The sequence below is a fragment of the Pseudorca crassidens genome, chromosome 18, assembly GCF_039906515.1.
Source record: "Pseudorca crassidens isolate mPseCra1 chromosome 18, mPseCra1.hap1, whole genome shotgun sequence".
Taxonomy (NCBI): domain Eukaryota; kingdom Metazoa; phylum Chordata; class Mammalia; order Artiodactyla; family Delphinidae; genus Pseudorca; species Pseudorca crassidens.
Window position 1 is genome coordinate 78,926,958 of NC_090313.1, and position 18,205 is coordinate 78,945,162.

Here is an 18,205-nt window from a genome sequence, read left to right on the forward strand (position 1 = left end):
CTTCCTAGAAACGAAGACTCTTTCAAGATTTGATTATGTTGGTTTATATCAGTTACATTTTCAAAGAAGTTAGTCATTGTACTATTCACCATTTTATTTTGATAAACAGATTTTAACTGCAGCGTGAAAATGATATTAATGAGGATTCAAAAATACAAATACAAAATTTTTCTTCTTCGTCTTAGAGGATATTTTCTCAGAGTTTGTATGGCGAGCACACTGATTCATAAATTCAGAGAAATAGTTCATTTTAAATGAAATTTTAAAGGAGATAGAGATGCTTCTGTCAAAGTGAAACACTTGAAACTTACTGACTACAGAAATAAGTTGTGGGGGAGGAGGGATTATAAATTCCAAGCTAGCGGATTAATTTTGGAAGAACATAGGCCTTAGAACCTAGGACCTCAGAGCTCCAAGAAGTTACTTAAACTGTCTGAGCCTCAGCTGCCAGCTCTATGAGAGGAGGATTTGTACTCCCTTCGGGGGTTATTGTGAAGATTGCGATGGTGTGTAGAAAGCACCCAGCACAGCCTCTGCCCATAGTGGGTCCCCAACAGTACTAGTTCCCTTTTCCTTCTTCTTTTTTTCCTCCATTCCCTCCCTCCCTGGATGTCTTAGCTAGAAAACTAAGTCTACGCTAAATCACTAAATCATTTTTTCCCCTTAGATCTATACTGCAGAGGTAGAAAGCAGAAAACTTGGGAAATGACAGGTAATCTTTTTGTCCTGGCCACAGACATAGATCCTCACCTGTCCTTGTGCTACCTTACGGCTCTTGATTAACATGTTAAAAATGTTTCAGATTGGCCTCTGAAGCTGTTTTTCTTTCATCTAATTGTTTTCGTTGGCAGTGCTGAGTACAAGTTCTTGGGTCTAGAGAGCCATTTAATGCGGGGGGGTTGGGGCACATTTTCTCCTGAAGATGGAGCTTTTTCAGAGTGCTGAGATCTCATGAGTTGCCCTCACATATTTAGGAGAAGGAATACTAATTTGCTGCTTATTAATTAAGTATTATTAATTGAGCATTAGACTATTTACTAAATTATTTGCTCCTCTTTCAGTATTGGCTCAAACCCACCCTTTCCTATCAAACCGCTTAGTGAATCAAAAAACCGCTTGTTGGACAGTGAATCTCAGTGGCTAGAGAATGGATCTGAAGAAGGTGTTATCAGATCAGGTAATGCCGTCATCTGAAAACATTGCTTTGTCTGGTTAAAATGAAAATCACCAGGTTTAATAAATGTGGAAAAATTAAAATACATTATGTGCTATTTTAAAATACTAAAATATTTGAAACTTTTTAATAAAATATCTTACACGTGGGCCGTTAGCGTTTACTGGTAGCTTTCACGGAGGCGAAGGTTGAGTGAGGAAGTGTAGTGGCTGCTGCTGTGTTTTTTTCTGTTCATAATTTTGTTTTTCCTTGTTGTTACCCAGCCGTGTGTTTTGTCACATCAGATGTAGAAAATTCTTTCGGCATAATATTCTGGATAATGCTTAAACAAGGTTAATTTGGGGGTCATAGCTTTTGCTTATTTGAAAATAATTTTGAAATGCCTTGTACTCTTTGGCTGTCTTGTCTTAGTATAAAAAGAGTGCACTGAATGTATTTGAACCATGATGACTCTTAATCATTTCATGAACTGTGGTACATTATACAACAGTTGATAAGACACAAGTGGGCTTTTGAATCAGGCCTCGGTTTATAATACAGTCTGGCCACTCACTAGCATTATAGCTTAAAACATATCTGTGGTTCTTAATAATACTAGTAATAACATTCTTCTTGCACTGTAGGAAAATGGTTTGGTACTAACTCTAGGAAATACGCTAAAACTTGAAAGCTTGCTGTCACGATTTCTGATTTGTTGTTATTGTCATTTTGGCTTTCAGCAGCATTTAACTTCTCTTAAATTAGTTTCATTGAGACCTTCATTCAGGGGACTTCCCTGGTGGCCCAAGGGTTAGGAATCCACCTGCCAACGCAGGGGACACAGGTTCGAGCCCTGGTCCGGGAGGATCCCACATGCCGCAGAGCAACAGAGCCCATGTGCTGCAGCTGCTGGGCCTGTGCTCTGGAGCCCGTGAGCCACAACTACTGAGCCCGTGTGCCACAACTACTCAAGCCCACGTGCCTGGAGCCTGTGCTCCGCAACAAGAGAGGCCACTGCAGTGAGAAGCCCGTGCACCACAACAAAGACCCAGCACAGCCAAAAATAAATAAATAAAATAAAATAAATTTTTAAAAAAAGATCTTCATTCAGGTCATTAGACCCTCAGTATAAAATAAAGGGAAAAATCCATTTGTGAACTTGAAATTATTGCTCCTGAACATCTTTAGAGCCAATGGACGTTTTTACAAAAATAAGCATAAAACCAGACTTTGAGATTTTAGCACTGCTTTCCTTCCTTCTGGGTTCTAACAGAAGGCAAATGGTTGGCACCAGAAGCCTATTTAGTGCTTACATAATACTTGCTTTTACTGTAATCATCAATTTTACCATTTAGCCAGAAACTTAATACTTCTTTTTTTGTCATGTCATATATAATTATGTGCTTACAGGGACAAATAACCATGTAACAGTGGCAATAGAAAATTGAGTACCACTTGTTCATAACTAACCAGTTGAATAAGAGCAAGGTAAGACAGTATAAAGGTAATTTCTCCAAAAATTAGTTTATTTGCATGTCATAATCTCAAAACAGTTTGCAATTCAGTCTTTTTTACTCTTTCCATTATATCAGCAAAATCAGGTAGTTCAGGAGAGATTGGAAGGTAACGTCTGCCTAACTCCCATTTTTCTTACCACTCCTAGCATGATCTTACTGGATATTTATTGGTAGATTAATGAGGAAACTAATAAAAATTGTTAGGATTGGTATATGGACAACTACCCTTTTCACTGAACGGTACCTTATTAATTAGTTTAAGGAAAAAAGGTGACTTTTGCCCACTACTGAAGATATTTGATCCAGAGAAGAGTGACTAAGATTAAAGTCTGAAAAAAAGACTTAAGAGGTTCATTGATGTTATTTACTTGGTAAAAGATACAGCAGAAGAGCAGCTTACTGCAGCCAAGTACATGAGTCAGTGATGCCTTTGCAGTAGCCAGAGGAGGCGCGGTAGCCAGAGGAGGTTGATTGAAGTAGGAATAGAAGCCCTTCCCCATGGGCCAGTAGGAGCAGTGAGGGCAGTGCTAACACTGACTGAATGCAGGGATGTAGTGAACTCTCCTGCTGCTTAAAAACAGAGAAGACAGGTATGCACATTCAAGTCGGAAGCTAAGCTCACTGGCTCAGCAGCATCACGCGCAGCTGTTAGAGTTTTGAAAACCTACGTGTAGTGTTTCTTGGTTACCTATTGCTACCTAACAAATTATCACACACTTAGCAGCTTAAGACAACACACCTTTATTACCTCAGTTGCTCTGTTCTCATCTGTAGTCTCATCTAGGGGACATCTGCTTCCTTGCTTGGTGTTTATCATTAGCATTCAGTTCCTTACAAGGACCTGGAGTCCATGTCCAAGTCACAGCCAGAGCCTAAGACTCAGAGAGCATCAGAAACAGCCCCCGGTGGGGCTCCGGGCAGGCAGAGGGCAGCAGGAGCTGCAGGCGGTGATCCCGTGTCATTGGCAGCCCCACCGCGTCTTCTCAGTGTAGGCTGTAGGCGGAACAATGGCTGATGCTCGCGGTGGTTGAGAATCCTCACTGAAATTCCCATAAACATCTGATAGCAGTCTTCTCAGATTATGCCCAAGTTAACACTAAGGGAAAAGTGTAAGGATCTGCCTCTATTAAAATGCTCACTTAATGGCTTCAGGGAAAGTCAGTGATCTGTCCCTTATTTACAGCGTCTAAGAACCTTTATTATTATTAGAATATTAGTAATATTAAAGTATTTCTTTCCTTTTGTGTTGTATTAGCAGCTTTATACCTTAGCCCAAAGAACTATTTAATCTTATTTTCAGAAATATAAAATCAAGTTTTAATCAATAATTCAATTGTTTCCGGTTTTATAGGTTTATAAAAAACATTATGGACTGAATATTTTCAGTTTTATACGCAAGATGATGATCAGTGGAATTAAATAATTGAAGTATAAATGAAGATATATTTTTTAAAAAAGGAAACCTTTGTACAGATTGTTGGATCCACAGAAGCACTGCTCCAGAGCTGGAAGATGCCTTAATCTTAAATGAGCCCACTTGTTCAACACTGACTTACAGCTACAAGAGTGACTTAATTTTACTTTGGAAATAACATTTACTCATAATAACGTATTATGATATGCTATAATATGAGCTGTCAGGTCACATGTTAACATGGCGTATGTATTCTTTTGATACCTGAGTTACATTATTAGAGTTCTTAGTATCCATATAAATTTTCACTCCAGAAACACAAGGTAAAAAACTTGTTTTAAGTGAAGTACATCTAGGTCAGTATGGTGGCTGAGAGTGCTTGTACTGTGTAAGAAAAAGAAAATAATTGCTTTAAAAACAACTTGGTGTTTGCTAATTTATAGTTACTGTTTTATACTTTTCAACATTTTTACTAAAGATTTTTTTTATTGTTGCTATAAAATAACACTCAGAAGGATTTAGATACCTAATTTAAAACATGGAGCATATTTGTATAATTCATTGAAGGCTTAGTTCTAAGCATTAATTAAACCATGTGCAGTGTTGTGCCCAAGGCTTAAAGAAAATTTGGCAGTGTAAGAAATTTTTTTGTTTCTCTCTGCTCTCAATATACTCTTGTTGAACTTTCATGGGTATTTATACAGGTAGAGAAACAAAGGTTACGTGTGCTGTAGAAATACTGGACACAGTAGGATTGGGTAGAAGTGGCTGGAAGAAAAATAAAGCGAAAGACAAGCTACAGAAAGCTGTTAAAGTATGTTTTCAGAGTGCTGCCTGCTGCTGAGCTGACTTGCAAATTTCAATTTAGGTAATGACTGAAATTTGCTTTGAAACTTTTTACAGTAATCCTATAATAGCTTAAACAGCAACATAAAATACAATTTGAACTAGGGTCAAACTGTTCAGCATAACACTGCTCTCGAGAAGGAAATTCTCACTTGAGTATCATTCAAAGCTTCCATTCTCTGAGAGGTGGATTCCACTCTTACATGCAGGATTTTAAATCTGACTTCCTAACAGCAATCCCTTTCTGCCTAGACACTTATCCCCCTTTTCCTTTTGAAATCCAATCTAAGTGACAGGGATCGTTGCATTGATTCTAAAGGAAAATAGTGTCCTATAGCGGAGAAACAATATACAGATGTTACTCCTCCTTCATACTCTGCTTAGTCAGACACACACAAGCTAAAATGACTGATTGCTTCCAGTGGTGGGTGGAGATCAGTTTTAACCAGCGTCTGTAAAAACATGTTATAGTTTCCTTGTCTATAAAATGGGGTTGGGGAGAGGGGTGTTAAGAATGATTTCGACTGGACGACCTTTAACATTCTTCAATTTCTAATTTTGCATAATACCTTACTTAACATTCGTCCAACAGGTATATTTGGAGTTCCTTCTGGACGCCAAACAATATACTAGGGATAGCTCTATAATCTCCTAATGTAGCACAAATTTTATAGCCTACTATTCCAGGTTTATAATTTATAGGATTTGTCTAATTCCATGGGCTATATTAATATCAGATGTTAAAAGCAAGTAATTTTTTCCCCCTTTGAACTAGAGGAATGAGTTTAGCTTTGAAAATATAGTTTGGAATACTGTAATACAGTTTCTACCTTTATTTCAACACTGTAGTCTTAATAATCTTGATTCTAGAAAACTTATGAGAGTTAAGGGATATCAGTTTACCAACCAGAAACACCACTTCAGTTTGGCGGTTTGAGTATTATAAGGAAATAGTAAATGTTTAAACGTAAGTGACTGCTTTCAGAAATGTCCTGGTACTTCTTGTGGGTATTTTTACATTCAGGTCAAAGGATTTGCATGCACCTAACAACTGAGGAAACTTACTTTTCCCTTTAACCTATTTGGGTGCTTTTGTGGTGTTTCTTTTTCAGTTCTTTCACTATGTTAACATCATCTTAATAGCATTAGTAAACACCTTTTCAGGAATTTTCAGCTAAAGCCTTTTAATTTAGTTACCTTTGGTTTAATTAATTTATGGCCAACATTTGCCATGTTCTAAATATTTGGCTTCGTTTAGTTGTACATATTAATGACTGTTGGCAAGGGCCTACAAGTGGTATGGGAATCAGGGAAAGGCTGACTCTTTGGTATTTCTCTGGGATTGATTAGTGCTGCCAACCTTTGCGGAGAAATGGTCAGAATGAAGCCCTGTCAAAATTTATTAGTACTGTCTTTGTTCCTTCAAACACTTGAACAGTTGTGATAATATTTAAGGAAAATAAAAGTTGAATTTCAGGTCTTGCCATCGCCATTAAAAACAAATTAGACAGGAAACTTGGTTTTACGTGGGTACAAACTTACTTGAATATTCAGTACCTGAGGCATCTGACCACTGTCACTGTGCCAAACCAAAGAGCAGCTACAGCTTAGTGGTCACTGAACTTGCACCGCTTACATAGTATAGTTTCATCTTTGCATATGGATGATTTTTTAAAATCCTTTGACATATTTAGTGGTTATGATCCAAAGTGTCATAAGTTAACTTAGCTTAAATCAAATATGCAATGTTTACTTGAATTTATTTTTATTAATAGCAGATTTTGACTGTTTGTAGGATTTTCAGATTTTCAGTCATGTGAGATTTCCCTTTCGTCATCTTTAAAGCAGATGCATTTTAAGGGCTCAGTGTTAGGATCTGCATATTTGGGGCGCTGATAAGACAACTGACTTACAGATGTTTTGCTTACATTTTGTTCTAGGACTAGCACTGCTATCAATGGAAAGTATTTTTAACTAATCTGTTAGAGAAATTAACCATATTTTTGCATTTCAGCCAAAATAAAGACCGTATCTCATATTCTATAAGATACAGCTAATATGTAAGTCTAAAATTCATGTGTTTCTTATGATCTGAACTATATTTTCCAACTTAAATTAAAAATGCAAGATAAATTCAGCAAGGTCCATATTTTTCTAACGACTTCACTTTGTATTATTTTGTTGAGTTGCATAAAGCAGCAAGGAATTGTGTTTGTATTAAAAGCTTCAGAAAGCTGTTGAGTTTATCACATTTGTACATGATTGCAGGTTAGTCTATGCCCATTTACAGAAAAGGTGGACACTATTTTAAAGTGATCTTTAATATGTTTTTATATAAACAAATTTGAAATAGTTTACTTTGGTTGTTTTTACATATCATGTCCCGTAAATCTTGTATTTGTTTTTCATAAGTGTAACCCTGGACCATGACTTAATGTTATCTTTGCTTTGCCTTTTGGGTGGCCTAACCTACATTAACATGAAGGCTGAACATTTTAAAACTTGTTTTTTTCCAAAAATCGTAATAATGATTACTTTATTAATAAATAAATAAAGTCCTGTATTTGAACAGCTGTTGTTGCTGTTGTTGTTGTTAGAGTATGACTGTTGCTTTAGTCACCTGGCAGGTGTGGCAAGGCACAGTGTTGCCTTGGGAAAGCGATGGGGCTGATCCTTCGGGTAACCACGGGGACTACCTGAGTGCGACGACACTGTGGTCTGCCTACGCCAGAGCACACACGGCTTTATCAAAAACGTTTTAATTTAGCTTTTATTGAACAATTTTCAATTGTCCCCTTCATCAAACCTAAGAACTTCCATTCTTTGAAAGCCATTCTGTTAAAAGAATGAAAAGTCGAACACTGGAAAAAGAATACCTGAAAAAGGACTCACATCCAAAACACATAAATCATCCTTAAATTTCAATACTGAGGTGACAACCTGATTTTTTTTAAACAGACTATTGTTTGTCTGGTTTGTTTTTTGGCTGCGCCGCCTGGCTTAAGGGTCTTAGTTCCGGGGGAAGTCCCCCAAAATAGACGATGTCCAATTGTCCAATTTTTGGAGCAAATCTCACCAGAAACCGCTATTTTTAGGAGCGCGTTCAACTGGAAAAGTAGATTTTTTTCATGTCCGCTTAGGCAAGACCTGTCGGCAGAAGGTAAGCGAGCATGCACGGCAAAGCCCCCGGCAGAATCTCGCACCGAGGCCCAGAGGCCAGAGCGCGGTCGGCAGCTTTATTGCGGCTGCGCGCAGGTTGCGTTCCGCATCCCGTAAGACGCAGGCGCCGTCCGTTCCGTCCTCAGGACAAGAGAAGCGAGACGCGATCCGACCGAAACACTGCGGGCGGTGGGGAGCGCGGGCCCGGGGCCTCCGTCGCAGGCACTCGCTCGGCTTGGCCGGGGCTCCCGCTCGTCGCCGCAGGACGCAGGCGGCGTGGCGCGGGTCAGGACCACTTCCCGGTGACCTTGAGGTGGCCGAGCTGGTCCTCCAGCCGCCGGGACGCGGGGAACTTGGACGCCTGCGCCGCCTTGAGCGCCTGGAAGGCGGCCGCCCGGCGGGCCGCCGCGTGGCCCCGCTCCTGCTCGGCCGTGAGGAAAGGCCGGCTGAGCCAGTAGTGGTTCTCCGCCTCGACTTCCAGGCGGCGGACCATGTTCTGCTTCGCCTGCGCCGACACGGGTCGCGGCCGCCGGTGCTTCCCGATCCACTGCCGGCCGGGGATGCGGCCGCGGCGCAGGAGCGCGGTCAGGAACATGGCGCCTGCCGAGGGCACAGAAGCGGGAGTCGGCAGCGCGCCGGCCACGGGGAGAAGGGAGAGGGGAGCCCCGCCGCCGCCCGCAGGCCAACCCGACCGCGCCCCAACACTCACCAGCCGCGCCTCACGGCCGCCCTCCTCACACCGGCACACGACGCCGGAAGCCAGAAGCCGCAAGCGCGCTTTCTCGACGCGCCGCCCGTCTCCTCGCGCGAGGCTTCAGCTCTCGCGAGAAGGGCCTTGCGCGAGTCGCGGAACCAATGGCGTTTCCGGCGCCGGGATTCAAACGTGCGCGGGCGCTGAGGACGAGCGTGGGGCTGGTCCATGGATCTGATCCGGGGCTTCTGCGGGAAGCTGCGGTCTCTGGCCGTCACCCTGGACGGCGAGACGGCTCGGCTGCATCGAGCGCTGGACGGAGAGGACAGCGGTGAGTGAGCCGCGTGAGGGGCGCTGGCGCGCGCACTGGCCGACCGACAGGCGGCTGACTGTGAGGAGCCCTCCCGGGGGAGGCGGCGGCGCCCTTCGCTCCAGGCACCCCCGGGCCCGACCAGCGCTGCGCGCAGCCTCTGCCCCACCAGGGACGCGGGGCGGAGAAACAGCCGCACTTAGAAACCAAAGCCCTAATCGAGCCGGCAGGCTGGGCTCGCAATGCACACGCTCATTTACACACGACGAGCTTTCAAGTGCACGTAGTGGGGGCTTATCAAGAAAAATACGACCAAGAGAACGTTTCTTCTAACCGCAGCCGCTCAGCCCTGTTCTTGACATGTAGAGTGACTTTGGTCTCACCCAGATGGTCCACAGTTGCAGTGTCTGTATTTTTCCCAACAAACCGTACTGCCAAAACGAAAGCTAATACGCAGTACTGCTTTTTAAGATATAGGTAAAGCAAAATTCTCCACCACTAACGTTTGTATTAAGAGACTTTTTGAAGTTGTTGCAAGAGTAGTGCAGATTTTGAGATTATTTTGTGCGTCATAACTGTAATCCGCCTTAAAATATCGCACCCTGTAGACGCAGACTCATTTTCCTTTAACTATATTATGAATAGTTTTCCAGCCATTTCAAAATGTTTATGCTTGTGCCTGTGAAAGCAATATTATGTGCACGGCAAAAAATTTGAGGTAACAGAGAAGTAGAAAGAAGAAAATAAGTCTTTGCTATAACTTCATCGTCAGAAGACACAGCTATTAATAGTTCAGTAGCTTTTCTACCATCCTTACTTTTAGCGTTGCCTTGTTTTGCTTGACTTTGTTTACGTAGTTGAGATAACACTATAAGACACAAAACTGTATTAATGGTTTTGGAATTTTTAGACAGCTGAATAGTTTTCCATAAAGCTTTTGCTAATTTACCTCCTTACCCATCTATTGCCTGGTTACACACATTCTTTCTTTTCTTTTGGTTTTACAAGAAAAAGTTGGAATAATTTTTTCAATTCCTGGCCTGCATGTATTACAGAAAATATGGAATTGTGATAATTAGAGAAAATGAACATCCCCTAAATTCGCCTTCTATGATCACAGTTATGAATCTCATAAAATTCACTATGTTAAAGGATACAATTCAGTGGTTTTCAGTATCTTCACAGAGGTGTGCAACCATCATCACACTGAGTTTAGATTTTCATAACCCCCCGAAACAAACCCCGGTGACTGTTGACAGCCAGTCCCCGGAATCTTGCTCCCACCTACCGCACTGCTTTATGCGGCCGCTAATCTACTTTCTGTCTCTCTAGATCTGCCTATTACGGACATCTCCTATAAATGGAATTGTACAATCTGTACTCTTTTGTGACTGACATTTCACTTAGCGAAGGGTTGCAAGGTTCATCCCTGTCATGGGAGCATGTATCAATATTTCATTACATTTTATTGCTGAATAATATTTCATTGTATGGATTTACCACATTTTGTTTATCCATCAGTTGATGAACATTTGGGTTGTTTCTACTTTGGCTATTATGACTAATGCTGTTGTAAACACTCGTGTGCCAACGCTTTATGTGAACGTAATATCTTCAGTTCTCTTTGGTATGCATTTAGAAGTGGAATTGCTGGGTCATATGGTAAATCTGTGTTTAGCTTTTTGAGGAACGACCAAATTGTTTACCAAAGTGTACCACTGTACATTTCCCCCAGCAGTGAATAAGGGATGCAGTTTCTCCACTTCCTCATCAACATTTGTTATTATCTGTCTTTTTTTTTTTTTTTTTTTTTTGCGGTACGCGGGCCTCTCACCGTTGTGGCCTCTCCCGTTGCGGAGCACAGGCTCCGGACGCGCAGGCTCAGCGGCCATGGCTCACGGGCCCAGCCGCTCCGCGGCATGTGGGATCTTCCCAGACCGGGGCACGAACCCGTGTCCCCTGCATCGGCAGGTGGACTCTCAACCACTGCGCCACCAGGGAAGCCCTATTGTCTTTCTTTTTAATTATAGTCATTCTAGTGGTATGAAATACAATATCACTGTGTTGTTGATTTGCATTTTCCTAATGAAAATTGGTCAGCTCTTTTTTTTATACAGCAGGTTCTTATTAGTTATCCATTTTATACATATTAGTGTATATATGTCAATCCCAATCTCCCAATTCATCCCACCACCACCACCACCCACCCTCGCTTTCCCCCATTGGCGTCCATACGTTTGTTCTCTACATCTGCGTGTATTTCTGCCCTGCAAACCGGTTCATCTGTACCATTTTTCTAGATTACACATATATGCGTTAATCTACAATAGTTGTTTTTCTCTTTCTGACTTACTTCACTCTGTATGACAGTCTCTAGGTCCATCCACATCTCTACAAATGTGAAAATTGATCAACTTTTAACAGGTGGAAGGAGATAGTCTTGAAAGGAGGCATATTATAGAAAAGAGAAATCTTTTTAAAAACTGCTTCTATGTCAGGTATATGACCAACTGGTTAATTAGAAAGGTGATGGTACAGTGGATAAAGGATTTCTTTTCAGTGCCAGGTCAATTGCACACTCATATGGAAAAAAAAGAATGGATCTTGATCCTTACATCTTGCCATACACAAAAATCAATTCCTGATGGATTGTAGCTCTAAATGCAAAAGGCCAGGACTTCCCTGGTGGTGCAGTGGTTAAGAATCCACCTGCCAATGCGGGAGACACAGGTTCGAGCCCTGGTCCCAGAAGATCCTACACGCTGTGGAGCAACTAAGCCCATGCACCGCAGCTCCTGAGCCCGCCTAGAGCCCATGCTCTGCAACAAGGGAAGCCACTGCAATGAGAAGCCCGCACACCTCAATGAAGAGTAGCCCCTGCTCGCCGCAACTAGAGAAAGCCCACGTGCAACAACGAAGACCCAATGCAGCCAAAAATTAATTAATTAATTAAATTAATGCAAAAGGCCAAACAATAAAGCTTTTAGAAGAAAACAAAGCATTGTCACTGGCAAAGATTTTAAAAATAGGAACCAAAACGTACTCACCATAAATGAAAAACAGATAAGTAGGACTACATTCCCTCTTCCTTCCTCCAGTCCCTGCTCTGAGTGCTGATTACATAGGTATGTTCACTTTGAAAGTTCATCAAACTATATACGTATGATTTCTATACTTTTCTGTATGTATGTTATAGTTTAATAAAAATTTTAAAGAAAAGTCTTAACACTTTTCTTTGCAAATGACAGGATATAAATTATAAATAAGTATCTACAAGGATTTTGTAATTCTAAATAACTATACTAAATTACATTTTCTTTCTTTTTCCTCCTTTTCCTTGTTATACTTTTTTCTTTCAATATTCATATTGAAGACTTTGAAGATTATCCAATGAGAGTTTTACATGACCTTCATTCAGAAGTCCGGACTCTAAAGGTATCAATCCTACAATATTAATTTATCATTTTTATGTGGTAATTTAAAAAAACTAAATAGACTTAGTCAAAAGTTAAATTAAAATGTACTTTCTTTCCTCATAAAAGGATGATGTCAATATTCTTCTTGATGAAGCAAGCCTGGAAAGTCAAGAAAGCATTGGTTTCATAAAGGCAACAAAAGTACTGATGAAAAAAAATTCAATGGATATCATGAAAATTAGAGAGTTTTTCCAGAAGTATGGATATAATCCACGTGCCAAGGAAAATTCAGGTGTGAATAACTTGCATTTTATAGCATTTGTTTTAGTATTAAAGAAAGAAGGCAGCATGATTAAGACTACTATAGGCTTGGCCATTGTTTCTAGTTCTGACTCTGCCATTATATGATAGTCCTTTGATCATTTATTCAGCAATCACTGTGTTCTAGGTGCAGTGCTGATCAGTGGTACAATATAAAGACAGTCCTTGCTCTCCTTTGCAAATGCTAGATGAGAACCAACACAGTGCTAGATGAAAGAAGGGTACCAGATAAATCTATGTCACTTGAGGATAGTTGTTTCTGGTCAGCTCTGCCAGTAAACAGCTGAGAGACCAGCTTTAAGGCATGCTATTTCACTTTTCTCGTTCTCAGTTTCTTCTTCCATAGAATGAGAGATTTTTGGCTATATAAATTCGTAAAGTCCTTTTTAGTTCTAAAATTCTAATGAAGGGTAGGATAGCATGATGGTTTAGAATTATTAATTCTAGCTGTATTAATCTTTGACCAGTTACTTAACTTTGTACCTCACTTTCTCATCTATAAATGAGAGAATTTTTTTTTGTTTTTGGCTGCGCCACATGGCTTGCAGTATCTTAGTTCCCCGACCAGGAACTGAGCCCAGGAACTGAGCCCAGGACCATGGCAGTGAAAGCACCGAGTCCTAACCACTGGACCACCAGGGAAGTCCTATAAAGTAGATATGTTTAATAGTATCTACCTCTGAGGCTGTATAAGGATTAAATGAGATAAAATTTGCTTAGAACAGTACCTCGTATGCTAATCACCCATTGTTAACTATTATTATTGTTATACCCATAACTGTGAGTAACTAATTTCAATATGCTTCAGTGTCTTCATTTCTGCTATGAGAGTCTTTGTACATAAATAAAACATTAATTAGATTCAACAAATATGTATATATCGAGGATATATATGAAGCTATATTAAATAATCCGCATGGTATAATGGAAAGAATTCAGTTGACTTTGGTGTGGACAGGTTGACTTTGGTTACTCAGAAACTGGTTCCACCAGTTACTACAAATGTGACCTTGGATAATTTCTCTAAATTGCTTTTCCTCACTAGTGAACTAGAGATGCTAATACCTCCCTAAGAGGTAGTAATAATGGTGATAACTTTATTTTATTAAACTCATCAGTGACAGCCTTGTAATTAAATTCAACAATAGGTTTTTTGGTAGTTCTTGTAACATTTCTCAAAATTAACAGAAAGTACAATGCCAGAACAGCTCTGAATCAGCAGCTCTTCCAAGGGCCAAAAGCCACAAAATCAAAGTTTATAACTTTTTTTTTTTAATGGTGCATCCTGCACATTTAACATGTCATGGCTTATCATGCACAAAAAGCAATATCCTATCCTAGTTCGTTTCGGTTGCCAATCAAAACAAGGAAAGTAATATCTTCATAGAAAAAGTGTGTACCTCTTCACCTCCTTCAAGCCTTCACTTCCTTCAATCTGTAATGACTCCTAAAAAATAAAAAAGTATAAGTATTTTCTTTTTAATATTTATTTATTTGGCTCATTGGTCTTAGTTGCAGCGTGTGGGATCTAGCTTCCTGACCAGGGATCAAACCCGGGCCCCCTGCACTGTGAGCACAGAGTCGTAGCCACTGGACCACCAGGGAAGTCCCTTCCCGGTATTTTCTTAAAAAGGATGCAACAAACAGGAAATTTTAGAAAATTTTATTTCCCATTTCTTTCAATAAATATGCATGATTATTACAATTAATATTTCCCATTTAGCAACCAAATGTTATCTGTTCAAAATTATCTAAAACAAATCTCTTTATTAACTCCCTCCGAATGCTTAAACATAAGGCAGCATTTAGAATCAAAAGATGTGGGTTCAGATCTTGGCTCTTTAAATTCTATCAGCTGAATGTTCTCCAAAATGTTGTTAAGTACCTTAATTTTTTAAATGAGGAAAAAATATTCAAAGATTTTTTTTGTGCTTGGAGCAGTTAATATGAAAATTAAATGGAGTAAAAATTAAATATAAAAATGCCTATCCAAAAAAAAAAAATGCCTATCCCATCGGGGATTCTAAATACATTTTAGTTTCTCTTCCTTCATCTCACCCTCTCCTCTGTCTCTTCTTTCTATCAGCCCTTTCCAATTATTGGTTAATTTTCCTTCTCTACTTCATACTACATTTCTTTAATACACATTTTATATTTGTTATTCTGCATTTTCTTCCACCATTCCATTCTCTACTTTATACCTTTATACCTTGCTATCTCACTGTCTAACTGAAGCCCTATCATTTGTTAAATTAATCTCTGCCCAAATCCTGACCAAATCCACTTACCTTCTTTCTAGGTATCCTCTTTCACTTTCTGTTGTCTCTCACACCAAAAACTAGTATTTCTCCTTCTTGAACTCTTTCTTGGCATTGTAAGTCCTATCCTGGATCCAACCTAAGTTCCACACCAAACTTATTAACCAGTGGTATACCCAGGAAATGGCAGAGGACTGTGGGAAAAAGTATAGTTGTTAGTAAAGTTATTTAGTCTGAAATGTACAGTGTAGTGGTTAAGCATATGGGGGTCTGGAGTCAGATAAAACCTATTAAAGATTGAGAAACTACTTGTCCCACTAATTTCTCCTCTGATTTCTCTCAACTAGGTTTTTGATACAGGTGTTCCAGACTGACTTAGGTTAAAAATTTATATTTGTGTAACAGTCTTTCCTTTTTACCTTAGGCCATCTGTAAGTTAGAAATCTAAAATAATATTATTTTACTTTGTGTTAAATCTAGATAGTAGTTAACTCCACACTGTAATTAAATGTCATTACATGATAAGATAGTTTCATAATATGTTAAGAAAGACTGGTAAATCACATTAACTGAGAAAGTAAGGAAATTACACTTTTATTTGTGAGTATTGTTTTTTCATCTTTTAACATTTTAGTTTACTCCCCTTCTCTAATGTAATCCCCTAGATGACATATGGATGGACAAGGCGGTACATGTCAGAAATTTAAAGGGACAATTGAAATAAAACCTTAGAGGATAAGGAGAGAGTCAGGACCTTTGCTGATTTGGGACATTTCAAATGGAGCTGTTTTATGTGGTTTTAGTGTATGACATTTTCTAGTCTGCTGTTTGACCAGAATATGACCTTGGCTTTTCCTCCCAGGGGATGAGCAAGAAGTCGTTGACTCTAAACCAGAGAACAATAAACGTGAAAATCCTGAGAAGCCTGATGTGAAGGGTGATTTGTCGGATTCCGCTCCTCCAAGCAGTTCTGTTTCTGAGAAGCCTCCACGTAGTCCACAACTTTCCGATTTTGGACTCGAGCGGTACATGATATCCCAAGTTCTGCCAAACCCTCCCCAGGCAGTAAACAACGAGAAGGAAGAGCCAAAAATTTTAACTCCATTTTCCAAACGGCCACTAGTAAAAACTCCCAAATGTGCACTAAAGATGGATGATTTTGAGTGTGTGACTCCTAAATTAGAACACTTTGGTATCTCTGAATATACTATGTGTTTAAATGAAGATTATACAATGGGACTTAAAAATGTGAAGAATAACAGGTAAGCAGCTTTCTTAAAAGGAGCATTTTATCTAACTTTCTAAATCTTTTGTATTTGATTTTTTTTTTCCCTAGAAGAAGTATGTTTCAGACAATATCTTTCCTTCAAAGATTTTCAGATACTTCATATTTCAAACTTCTCTGAATCACCAATTCCATCAGTAAAGTGTTAGCTATTAGTTTCCTCAGGTTAGAAGATATAGAAGGGATGGTAAGAGCCTGAAAACAGATGGTATATGGTAGGATAGAGAAGAAGGGATAAAATAAAAAGTAAAATTATTAAAAACTTACGACTGATTTGGTATGGAGACTTGGGAAGAGAAGAGGATCTTGGGTAAATCACAGATTTCTGTTTTGTTGCCTGAAGTGATGCTTGGGAACTGAAATAGAAATACCTGCAGCTTGGGATGCAGTAAAGGTGATGAGTTTCCTTACATGTTGGTTTTGAGGTGCTCTTAAGCTTAGGTATTTTAATATGAATTTGAAGCGCAGTGATGAATTCCATGCTAGACTAAAGAGATGGGGAGTGATTAGTATGGAAGTGGTAATTAATGAGTTACAATGAAAATGAAAATACCGCATATCACAGTACCACATATAAATCCATACCTTTAAGAACTGTGGTTATTAAAGAAGGAAAATAAACATTCAACTCAAAGTGTCAGAAGAAAACCCCACAATTGTGGGGAAAAGTGAAGAGAGTGAACACTAAAGATAAAATGTCATTACAAAATATTTTCAGAAGGGTAAAACTGATATGTTGAAGAATTGGTTCTTATTTAAACATTAATGTAAATGGCAAAACTAGGAACTATGGGCTATATTTTTTATTTTTCAAGCTATTAGAAATACTATAGGGTATAATACTGGGAAATTTAGAAAATTCAGATAAATTAAAAAGTTTTGAAAACAACACAAAATTATCAAAACAGACTTGAATTAGAAAACCTATATAGACCAAAAATCAGAGAAGAAAACTAGAAAAGTTATCAGAGAAGTAGCTCCAAAAAGCTCTGAGCACAGATGGTTTCCTGGATTGAATCCTTTCATAATTTCAGAGAACATACACCTTCCATCTTACATAAAAGTTCTTTTTCTGAGAAGGAGACATACGTTCTAGTTCAGATGCCAACACCTAACCTGGGGACCTCCAGACTCACAAACGCTAGTGAAATGGATACAACCATACCCATCCTGCTTACATAGAGTTAGTGGGGTGTAATGGATAAAAAATTATAAACTGCCTTAAGAATGAGATACTATGAAAATAATGATTTTTAAAAAGAACTGTCATTCTCAGGGGTCTTCAAACTATAGCCAGAGACCAAACCCAGCCTACTGCCTATTTTTTGTAAATAAAATTTTATTGGAACACACACTCAAAAAAAAGTTATTTTTCTAAAACTAGAATACGACAGAAAACTCTGCAGTTCAGTTTGACATTGATATACCCTTGATACAAACACAGAAAGAGCACACCAAAGGAAGCTATGGCCCAATCTAATTGTGAATATACATGTTAAAATCCCAATTAAAATACTCATAAATTGAATTCTACAGAATAGTAAAACTATAATGCATAACTTCCACGTTAAGCTTGTCCCAGGAATGCAAAGATAGTTTAATATTTGGGAACTCATAAAATACACCATTTCTATGATTCAACAAGAAAAAAAGAGGACTTAACCTGGTGGTGCAGTGGTTAAGGAACCGCCTGCCAGTGCAGGGGACATGGGTTCGAGCACTGGTCCGGGAAGATCCCACATGCCGTGGAGCAACTAAGCCCTTGCGCCACAACTACTGAGCCTGCACTCCAGAGCCCGTGAGCCACAACTACCAAAGCCCGCATGCCTGGAACC

The 18,205-nt window shown here is 39.4% G+C and overlaps 3 protein-coding genes across 8 annotated transcripts in view; 2 read left to right on the forward strand and 1 right to left on the reverse strand.

Moving 5' to 3' along the window:
- ZDHHC20 (zinc finger DHHC-type palmitoyltransferase 20) overlaps positions 1-7,499 on the forward strand; it is a 73,202-nt gene extending 65,703 nt beyond the window's left edge. For 2 of the 4 annotated variants that reach the window (XM_067713763.1, XM_067713765.1), the window contains exons 11-13: positions 1,062-1,177; positions 2,564-2,641; positions 4,022-7,499. In XM_067713763.1, the coding sequence (XP_067569864.1) occupies positions 1,062-1,177; positions 2,564-2,601 (154 nt within the window). In that variant the 3' untranslated portion in view covers positions 2,602-2,641; positions 4,022-7,499. Of the gene's footprint in view, positions 1-667; positions 713-1,061; positions 1,178-2,563; positions 2,642-4,021 lie in introns of all 4 variants that reach the window. The other 2 variants (XR_010937069.1, XM_067713764.1) reach the window with 2 other exon arrangements.
- Positions 7,500-8,375: 876 nt separating this feature from the next.
- Positions 8,376-8,684, reverse strand: MRPL57 (mitochondrial ribosomal protein L57). Its single transcript, XM_067713767.1, has one exon. The coding sequence runs from the start codon at positions 8,682-8,684 to the stop codon at positions 8,376-8,378; it is 309 nt and encodes a 102-aa protein (XP_067569868.1).
- A 4-nt stretch (positions 8,685-8,688) lies between these two features.
- Positions 8,689-18,205, forward strand: part of SKA3 (spindle and kinetochore associated complex subunit 3) — a 28,508-nt gene continuing 18,991 nt past the window's right edge. For all 3 annotated transcript variants that reach the window (XM_067713760.1, XM_067713761.1, XM_067713762.1), the window contains exons 1-4: positions 8,689-9,111; positions 12,464-12,525; positions 12,633-12,798; positions 15,948-16,347. In XM_067713760.1, the coding sequence (XP_067569861.1) occupies positions 9,009-9,111; positions 12,464-12,525; positions 12,633-12,798; positions 15,948-16,347 (731 nt within the window). In that variant the 5' untranslated portion in view covers positions 8,689-9,008. The remainder of the gene's footprint in view (positions 9,112-12,463; positions 12,526-12,632; positions 12,799-15,947; positions 16,348-18,205) is intronic.

Excerpts from the sequence above, each read along its gene's own strand:
- MRPL57 (XM_067713767.1), bottom strand. The coding sequence starts at position 8,684 with ATGTTCCTGACCGCGCTCCTGCGCCGCGGCCGCATCCCCGGCCGGCAG.